Below are 10,795 nucleotides of genomic sequence, written 5' to 3'. Positions count from 1 at the left end.
TAGAAAAAGTAGGTTATAACAATTACGATATCGAAACTAAGATTTCATCGAAGATACTTATATTTAATCGCTAAATATATCGGAACTAAACTTAATCGATAATATTTATAAACAACCACAAACAATGGCGGATAATTTAAATTCACAACGCGGAATTCACGTAGAAATTCTACAAAAAAATAATAGGTATATTTTTATATTCAAAATAGAAACAATTGAATTTTTTTACAAAACTATGTTTCTGTCCAATAAGTATTGCATTAGTTGCTTAAATCAAAATAGAACAAATGCAATGGCTTATAAAAATACTATTTTTGCTTTATTATATGCTGATGTATATTTTAATTGTAAAACTTAAAGCTATTATCTGTGAGTTGTTGCAATAGTTTTTATTAAAATAGAAGATTCCTTTTCTAAATTTGCAAATGTTATGAAGGAGAAATGAATGTTTTTGTGAAGAAAAAAAGTTTTTTTGTAATTTTAAAATCCTTAAGTAACACAAACGTCGGGAATTTTCAGCAAAAAAAAAAATCATTCTAATATTTTTTTCATTTTATTACATAGCGTCAAAATGCAGACGTTTCGAAATGTCTAAAAATCGTGAAGTAAGATTCGGCGGATATCTTTAAAATATTGGAAAAGTTTCCAAGATAACATTCTCCCAATATCTTTTTCGAACATTTTATAGCGTCACATTATTTAAATTAGATAAGAATATTTCTGTATCGTGACTTGTCACGCCAACTACAATATCCTAGGTGTCAAAAGGATTTAAAACTTGCGAAAATTAAGAAAACATGTAGAGGTTTACTTGTTCCTGACTAATAGTCCTGTCATTAATTTTCAGTTGCTTCTTGCATATCTGATAAACATTCAATGTAGATCAGAAAAATGAATGTAAAATATTTGTGCAATAGGGAATATATGTCAATAAAATATTCATAAGGGTTCACAACCTTTTTGAGTGAAGGACACTTGCACTGACGGTTGAATAATGATAGCTGCAAACGTATTTAGACATGTTGATAGCAAATATGATAATTTTTATTATTCTTACAATATATATGATAATCCCTGTGGCAGAATTTTTTCAAGCTGTCTGCGACAAAACTCTCTAGCTCTAATATCTTTCTGCAAGATACTTTTGATAGTAACAAACATATATGATACTTATCTAAAATAACAAAAGCTCTGTGTTTATAAAAAAAAATCTATAATTTTTCTCAAAATTATAATTAGTTAATTATATAATTAAAAAAATTATGTATTATATATAAAAAATTATCTACAATAATTATATAAAAAATTTATAAATTATGTATTTTTTTAATTGAACATGTAATAATTTTTTATTCTAATGACATTTTCCAAATAATTCCTGAATCATTTTTAATAAACCTAAGATTATTAACCAGTTTTTAGAAGTTTTTAAGATTTTAACAATACTCTGAACTTATAAGAATCTTTAGGGGCTTGTTAATGTTATCGGTCATTGTAGCTGTGGAAATTTTTAAGGCAATATGGGAATTTTTACTAAAAAGAGGACCTTTAATTTATAATTGTAGCTGTGAAAATTTTTAAAGCAATCTAGGAATTTTTTCCAATAATAAGACCTTCAATTTATAATCATTGTAGCTGTGGAAATTTTTAAGGCAATCTAGGAATTTTTTCCAAAAATAGGACCTTCAATTTATAAATTTATAATCATTGTAGCTGTGGAAATTTTTAATGCAATCTAGGAATTTTTTCCAAAAATAAGACCTCCAATTTATAAAGCCTATAAATTATTATCGTAACTTAGTTGGTCATAAGTTTCCACCGTAGAAATTCTTTAACTGTTAGTTGAATCAGATTATTAAAGTTGTTGAAAGAGTAAAATAAATTTAAGAAAATATGGTTTTTCAAGACATATGGTGATTATTTTAATTCTTACAAGGGTTTTTTATTCTGTTTTGGTATTCAATTTTATTGCTTTTAATTCAGATATATGGTATTCAAAATTATAGCTTGCATAAACTCATGTTATAAAAATTCCATTGTATTTTTTATTCACTAGTTATTTTTTATGAAAGCTATTCAGTTTCAGTTATATAGTTTTTGATCGCAAAGAACTCAAACTTTTAATAATACTGTAACTGTTTAGGCAAGGAAAAATACTAATTTCAAAAAAAAAAAAAAAAAAAATACCCACATTTTTCATATATTTATAGCAAAAATAATATAATATTAATAATAATGTATAGTATTTAAACATTTATAACTTTATCTACAAATGTGTATCAAAAAAAAAAAAAAAAAAATCAGTGAACAGTTATAGTAATTTCCATGAAGGAAGCCAATTCTAAATAGGTTTTTGCTTTTAAACCCTGATGCAAAATAGTGAAACGTAACTGCCAGTACCACTATGATTATTTTGAGCATAAATTCACTAGTATATTAGACATGCTAACTCGATTCAATCTTGAGGTACTTTTTCATAGAAAGAAGGTTGGCATTGTTGATTGACATTGGTGACCTGCGGAAGTGTTATGAACACGCTTACTTTGATGGATGGTACACATTGAAAAGTTGACTTGCTATATGTGACTGTGTCATCGTCCTCCTCGTGCTGTTGCTTCCCAGTCTTATTTCAACGGAATCCTGCGCACACTCGACTGCTGATAGCAACACAGGAGAGACCACACACACTACCGTGAACTCAATACAGCTTTCACCACAAGTGCTCGAAATCCGGTGAACTTAACACAGCTCTCCGAGTCTTTCGCAAATACGGCAACTAGTAGTATCCTTTCATCGAATTCTATCCCTGATAATGTGCTCAACTTCGCATGCAGGTCGTTGGGCTACCAAAGCGGGGGTGCCATCCCCTCTGCTGAGGATCAGAATTGTGATGGCATGTCTTCGGATCATCCTCAAGGATGTTTCCCAGACTGTTGCCATTAGCCCATTGTGCAGCTCTAGTGTGACGTAAATGAACAACAACAACTATCCCTGATAATATTCTGGTGAGTATTGTAGCATAACTACCACTACGATTATTGAACATCAATTCATTAATACATAGTGCATAGCATTTTTAAAAACTGCTTAAATGTGCTTATTTTCGATTTTCGTTTTTTGAAAGCCCTTAACGGTGCTTTTTTCATTGGGTGTTTATAAAAAGTGCTTAATTTTCCCTTTTTCAATAGATTTTCCCTTCACCATGTTGATTTTCGCTTCAAATTATACAAAAAGACACAGTTCACTTCTGTTCTATTCAATGTTTTCACAATTATTTCAACCCCAATCTATTTTGGCTTTTTTGTCAGTCTGTAGCGTATGAAAATGCCATTCGTTTTACATGACTCTAAATTTAAAAACAATGCCAAAAGGTTTTTTTTTTTTTTTGACATGACAGTTAAAACAAGATAAAACCGTCAATTGTCGAAAACTTTCCAACCTTGCTTAATTATGATGTTTTTTTGAAAGTGTTAGAACATATTTTTTGAGTGCTTAAAAGGTGCTTATTTTTTGTTGAATAATTTGGCTACGCACCCTGTAGTAGTATATAAGATATGCTAATTCGATTCAATCTAGAGGTACCTTTTGATAGAAGAGAGTTGACATTGTTGATAATTAATCCCCATAATAGCATCCCCCCTTTTTTTACCTTTTTTTTGTTGTTAAAAATTGTAATGAATAATGTGTTAAAAATAATTTTATTGTTAATATAACACTTTTATTTTCAGTGTTTTGAAATCTGAGCAAGTAATCTCCATAGCATCTAAGTGGATTTCAAGTCACAAACCATTTGGAAAACAAAAAATTATTTCTAATTTTGACGATGATGTATTGGCTCAAAATGTTTCTACCATTACTATTTGTGATAATAATAGTCAACTTGTGGTAAGTTGTAGAATTAAAATATATATACCTTTGCTTTAATCCTTAAAGATGTATCAATAGATACATTCATGCATAATTTTAATAGAAATTTGAGGACGTTAGTGAATCTTTCATAGAATTTTTTTATCGTTTAAGTGGACTGTTCATAAAATTATTTATTGTTAAAATGAACCCTTCACATAATATATCATCCTGAAAACTGACATTTCACCAAAATATTTTGTCATGAATATGGACCCTTCACTAAATTTTTCTTTTAAAAAATAGAGTCAACAAAATCTTCCATTTATAATTTTGAAACAAAAACGAAAACTTAAAAAAAAAAAAACATTTTTTTTTCAAAAGCGGGATCTTATTTTCATGTATTCACTCAAAAGAAAACTGATATTTTACAAAAGTCTGGTGGATTACCAGTTTTGAATCAAAACTCTATTTAGGAAAATTAGATTTTATACAATCTCAAAAATATTTAGAATCTATATCATTAACTGATTCAAGGTTATAAATGGTACTTTTGCATTTGAAAAACTCAAAAAAATTATGCTACATTTGCAGTGCATCATTTACGAATTCTAAGTTACAATTTTGAAATTCTAAATTTCATTAATTCTTAAGTTTTGAATTTACAATTCTATGTGTAAAAAATTTAATGCTTAAAAGAATTTATGAAACTTTTAAATTTATTGCAATTATAATTTTAAATTTATTAATAAATGTGAATATTACATTCCTTTCCACTACTATTGAATTTCCTTTGGTAACAACTACGAAAGTTAATATTTTAATCTTTGATTTTTGGTTTAATAAAGTTTATTTCGAAGAAATTTGCTTACCATTAGTTATAAATTATTAAAACATAAATAGATAAAAGGCCAACTAATTAATTGGTTATGTTGAGCATTAAAGTACATGGTATGTAGCATTTCTAAAAAGTTCTTAAAGCGCTTATTTTGGTTTTTTAAAAGCCCTTAAGGAAGCTTTTTTCATTGGGTGTTTTTAAAAAGTGCTTTTCCCTTTTCGAAAATGAGATTGCCACGTATTATGCAAAAGTGTGCTTTTCACATTGTTCTATTCAACGTTTTCACAGTTCATTCAACCACAATCTCTTTCATTTCCCGTCAACCCATAGCTTATAAAAGGGTCAATCATTTTACATGTTTGATGAAATACTTGTGAGTCCTTATGTGCATCTACTGAGTTGGGTTCAGTGAGATTCATGTGCAATTGTGTCGTATTTTGCAAAATATTCTCAACTTCATGCTTCATTTTCCACCCTCTGATATCGAACCGAAAAACCTCTTACTAGTATAATGAAGAAAAGAGTTCTTTGTCTGAAACTGGATATTTTATCTTGATCATGTAATGTCTTTGAAAGTTTTTTTGCATTTTGTTAATGTATGTAGTGCCTAAAAAAATATATTTTAAGTGCTTAAAAAGTACTTAAAATTTTTTTATTTTTTGTTGAAAGATTTGGTTGTCATAGCTGCCAACTCTACTGGATTTTCCAGTAGACTACTGGATTTTGCCAGTTTCTCCTGGTCTACTGGTTTATTTAAAATTCTCCTGGTTTTTGTACAATTTAGAAAATTCCAAAAATTGAGTAAGTTTCCTTAAAAAATCCCTTTTGAAATTAATTTTTTGTGCAGATTATTGCTTGAATAATTAAAAAGTATTACTAATACATAATGAAGTGAACTTCATTTATAGAAATCAATCCAAAACTTTTTTTGTTCTAAAATGTTCAGTTTATTTTTACTCACAGTAATCTTTTTAAATTACTTTTAAAAAATCTTTGAACTATGTTTGGTGAATTAAATGCCTATTAATGTTCAAAATTATGAGTAAACGTAATACATAACATTTCAAGTATGTTTAATGCCAATCATAACTATAGAATATTGCAGTTTTTCTACTTTGATGACTAAGAAAATCCCTAGAATTTCCTACTTCTAAAATATTTAGTACATTATGCAACAATTATCGTGAAATTTATATTATTTTGTAAAATCTGCTGGATTTTTTTCTCTCTATGTTGGCAGCTATGGGTTGTGCACCCTGAAGAAATTTTTGAAAAATATATATTTACTTTAAAGAAGTTTTATTTCAGCTTTCTTTTTATCATTGGAAAAATCCACCGTAAACAAAATATAAATTGAGGAATATGATTATCTGTTAAATTACAAAACATAACAGTTACAAAGCAATTGGATCTATAAACAGACAAAATTAAAAGTCTGGCATTATATATAATGACTAAAATTAGCGGGCAATGTTTGAAATGGTTTATATTTCACACATTTCCTAAGCATTATATAGAATGCCAAGTGAGAAACCCTCAAAGTATGAAATACGTCTCCGATTTGTTTCTAATATCATGAAATGTCATTCAAGATTACCGAGTTGCAACAAGTAGGCTAATTTTGATTTCTTATTTTTTGTATAAAAATTTTGTTTCCTTCAACAGGGAATGCATATTCTTTGTTTTGTGCAACTTTCATTTTTCTTTGCATATTTTGAATAAATTTTTTTTTTTTTAATCACACTAATTTTTTTTTTTTTTTAAAAGAAACAATATTTGTATTTTTGAAAAATGCGCATCATTTTTATAATAGTCTTAATAGAATTTTTTTTCATACTTAACTTAAATAACATTCGTATGTTTTAATGTTTTTAAAAGTTTTTTTAATTTTATTTGTTGTACTCCTTATGGTTCTTGTGCCGTTAACATACATATTTTTTAATCACACCCATTTTTTTTTTTTTTTTGAAAATAAAAACATATGCAATAACATACGCAAATAATTTATATAATAGCCGTAATAAAACTTTTTTTCATATTTAGCCCAAATAACATTCAAATATTTTAATGTTTTTTAAAATTTTATTTGTTGTTGTTCCTTATGGTTCTGTGCCGGTAACATATATATTTTTTAATCACACTCATTTTTAAAAAAAAACAAACATTTGTATTTTTTGTGAGAAACGCACATCGTTTATATAATACCCTTAATAGACATTTTTTTTCATACTTAGCCTAAATAACATTCGAATATTTTAATGTCTTTAAATTAAAAAAAAAAAAAATGGGGGGGGGGTCTGAGCGGAGTGTTTTTACACTCCAGCGAATTATGTACACATCAAGTGCTGCTGCTACAAGTAAAGAAAAATAGTAAAAAAAATAACATTTGTCTTCCTATGGAATGCCTAGGTATTATATGTAGCAATACCTAGGGGAAGTATGTCTGTAATAATTCTCATATTTCATACTTTATCTATTTACTGTGCCAATATTTCATACTTTGCCAGTAACATATATTTTTAAATTGATGAGATTTAATTTTAATGTATAAAAAAATGTTCTATTTAGAATGGAGAAGTGCCTCCTATCTATTACGATGTTTATTCCTTTAATTCCACCTCACCAGAGATCCAGGAAGTGGAAGAAGAAGATCAACATATCACTACGCAGTGGATTCTGCCTACTCAAGATTTTAATGGACTCTGGGAATCTTTAATTTATGAATCTGAAGTTAAAGATGGTGTAAGAGATCATTTTCTTTGTCTTTATAAATTATTGATAGAGGGAAACCAGTCTCTATTCCACAGTGAATAGAGGTTGGTTGTTCCTAGGGGTTTACCTTCAAAATGACATTGAAGGAACAGTGGTGTAGTTTTATTGTAGGTTTGGAGGGAATTACGCCTTCCAATATATATATATATATACAGTAGGGAACCGATTATCCGGAACGATCGGGACCATCGCTATTCCGGATAGCTGATTTTTCCGGTTTTCTGAATCGCTACAAAAAACCTTTTTTTTATTGTTATGCCTAACTAAAAAAAAAAAATATTTGGAAATAATCTTAAAAAGAAGAAAAAACGATGAAATAATACACTAATGATTATTTCCAAAATGATGGTAAGGTAAACATCTTTCAAATAAAAAAGAAAATCCTAAAATCTTATGAGGAAAAAAAAAATTTTTTTTTAAATGGCGGGAAAATGTATTGAATTTTGTTCCGGTTTTTTGGTTTTCTGATTTCCGGATAACGGGTTCTGTACTGTATATATATATATATATAATACATAAAAAAATACAAGAAAACACGAAGAAAGTTAAGAAAAACAATGCTTTAATGTTTTTCCTTTTATTTCATTTTATTTTCTGTTTTTACATGTTATTTTTACTTTTTGTGATCTATTTTACTTATCGTTATTTTTATAAAAAATTTTTTTGAGTGCTCCTCACACTATTATATTAATATATTTTGCTTTGGCTTTATTGATACAATATCAGAAAGCACTCTGTTTTGCGGATATAATCGTGTGAGCTGAAGAAAAGATTATATCTTTTTTCCCCCCGGTTTTTTGAATAAAATTTCATTCTTTTTTTTCTTTTTTTTTTAATTTATGTATATTTATTTAAACTATTGTTTGTTATTTTTTTTACTTATTATTCCCCCCCTTTCTTTTTATATGTCTATAATTTTTCTTTGTTTTATTCTTCATTTTGAACTTATATATATATATATGAGTTTATATAAACACACACCTGCCTACTTGTACGGTCGCTGAAAAGGGTTTTACAAAGTGGTAGTAAATGAACAAGTATAGTTGGAAAGATTTTTTATTGATTAAATTAATTAAACATTGATGAGCTAAGTAAGCTAACAAATAGATCATATCTACATATTTTTGAATTATTGATTTGTCGTGGTAGGTTGAAAATTTTTTGTTTTTTGTTGAAACTATTAATTGAAGATTTAATACGACAAACTGCTATAATTTTGCTACTACTAAGAAGTTTTTTTCTCAATGGCCGTACGAGTTTGCAGCTATATATATATATTCTAAATGTTTAAATTACGAAAAAAAATGAAAAATGAAAGTTTTCTATGTCTACATCTTACCGAACCGAAAGCTCATTAGTAATGTATAATTTCAGAGAGGGTTTTGTCCATAAAACCCTCCTCAAAACTATGCCACTGTGAAGGAATATGATTTCTGCAACCAATTTTAATTTTAGTCCGTTTCATTTCCTTGGTGCGGAAATGCCACTTGTGTTGGCGTCATTAAAACTGGATTGATTAATAAAATTTAGTGTCAATAAAAATTATCCCTACTAGTATAATTATGTGTAAAAACAAATTTACCAATTATGAAACATATAACACGTTTAAACAAGGAAATAATTACGCTTTTTGTTTAAGTTAGCATTTAGTTTTATATCATCAAAATTAGTTTGCTTTAAGAAACGACAGGTTTCTTTGTTTGATATGCTTAGTTTTTTTAAAATAACTTTTTTTCTAATTTAACTTTCAATAATCTTTAACTTTTAATAATTCATTGTTAGCATCATCTTTAATGCACTCTGACTGTAACATGAGGTTGCAGATCTCTTTCAGAGATCATCAAAAAAAGCGTTCTAAATAAGAGCCTCGCACAAATATTTTGATTTGTTTCGTTAATATATTTTATTTTGATATTTTTTCATAATTATGAAACTCATTTACTCAAATAATTTAATGAAAAATTCAGTTTTTTAGTGCTATTTAATTTAATGATAGCTAAAATCTTATAAATGCTGCAATGGAAGATTAGAATGATATTGTCTAAATAGTTTCTGAGTAAAGTTTTAAAAAAAAATCACATTTTTAAATTTTTATTGCTCCGATTCCGTTCAAATTTTACAATTGCCATTTAAAGTTGTATTAATAAAAATTATGTAAAATGCTTGTATATGCTGTAAAATTCATGCTTGTTTTAAATTCTCACTTAAAAAGTAATTTAAAACTCGAAATGCATAAATTCTAGTACTGACTATTTATGTGAGGCTAATACAAAAAAATATATAAAGGGCGGCATAAATGGATATTTTTTATTACAAATTAAACTGAAATCTTATGTGCTTTAAAATGTATTTTCCAGTTTTTTGTTAGTTAGTTGATTTTGAAATGCATAAATTCTAGTACTGACTATTTATTTGAGGCTAATACAAAAAGTTGTTAGTTTCTTGTTAGTTAGTTGATTTTGAAATGCATAAATTCTAGTACTGACTATTTATGTGAGGCTAATACAAAAAAATATATAAAGGGCGGCATAAATGGATATTTTTTATTACAAATTAAACTGAAATCTTATGTGCTTTAAAATGTATTTTCCAGTTTTTTGTTAGTATGTTAATAAGTTATAATTGATGCTAAAATGAGTGCTTTTTTATCATTTTCTCCTCACGATTAATATAAATGGTTATAAATGATAATATTTTCTCTAGGGCTTAAGAAAAAAAAAATTTAAAGAACTCCGAAACAGTGACTTTTATATTTAAAACAGGGTTCAATTTTTTACTATGCACACAATAAACACCACTGAATGCATGCATCACAATTTCAAGGAAAGTATGCGTTTTTTCTCAGTAAAAAAATAACTATAATTATTTTGAACAAATCATGCACAATTTTATGGAAAATGTCTAGTTTATAAAAGATTTAGTACAATTTTAAAAATAATTATTCTGCATCAATTTAAAGCTCAGTTAGGATGCATTAGAACATAGTTGAAATAGTCTGATTTTGAATTATTCTGGTCATGAAAAATTTCTGCTTTTGAAGCAAATATAGGGAATTTAACTACATTATTAAAATCAAAAACATTTTATTAATTTATGGAATAAAAATCCTTAAGAGAAGCTTGAATTAGTATAACATCTTTTACTTATCTCATTTTACTGAATAAGAGTAAAGACCGGCTTGTTCTTTTTAAAAAATAAAAGCTGTTCTTTTAATAAAAATGAGCCCATCTGGCCTTTTTCAAAAAGGTCTGGATTCTTTGCAATGCTGCTTTATTCATAATATCAGTATGATTATTTTGATATGGGTTCTCTTGAAATGTAAAAGAATAACATTCTTAC

General features: G+C 27.2%; 1 protein-coding gene across 1 annotated transcript in view; it reads left to right on the top strand.

Annotated features, from left to right (window-relative positions):
- The first annotated feature begins 117 nt into the window (after nucleotides 1–117).
- pch2 (pachytene checkpoint 2 protein) overlaps nucleotides 118–10,795 on the top strand; it is a 31,403-nt gene continuing 20,725 nt past the window's right edge. The window contains exons 1-3 of the mRNA XM_016053896.4: nucleotides 118–186; nucleotides 3,729–3,885; nucleotides 7,253–7,426. Of these exons, the coding sequence (XP_015909382.1) occupies nucleotides 125–186; nucleotides 3,729–3,885; nucleotides 7,253–7,426 (393 nt within the window). The 5' untranslated portion in view covers nucleotides 118–124. The remainder of the gene's footprint in view (nucleotides 187–3,728; nucleotides 3,886–7,252; nucleotides 7,427–10,795) is intronic.

Source organism: Parasteatoda tepidariorum, chromosome 4, assembly GCF_982258835.1.
Source record: "Parasteatoda tepidariorum strain Cologne lab strain chromosome 4, Ptep-v5.0, whole genome shotgun sequence".
Classification (NCBI taxonomy): Eukaryota; Metazoa; Arthropoda; class Arachnida; order Araneae; family Theridiidae; genus Parasteatoda; species Parasteatoda tepidariorum.
The sequence above is the reverse complement of the archived record's forward strand: the minus strand, read 5'-3'. Positions and strand labels throughout refer to the sequence as shown.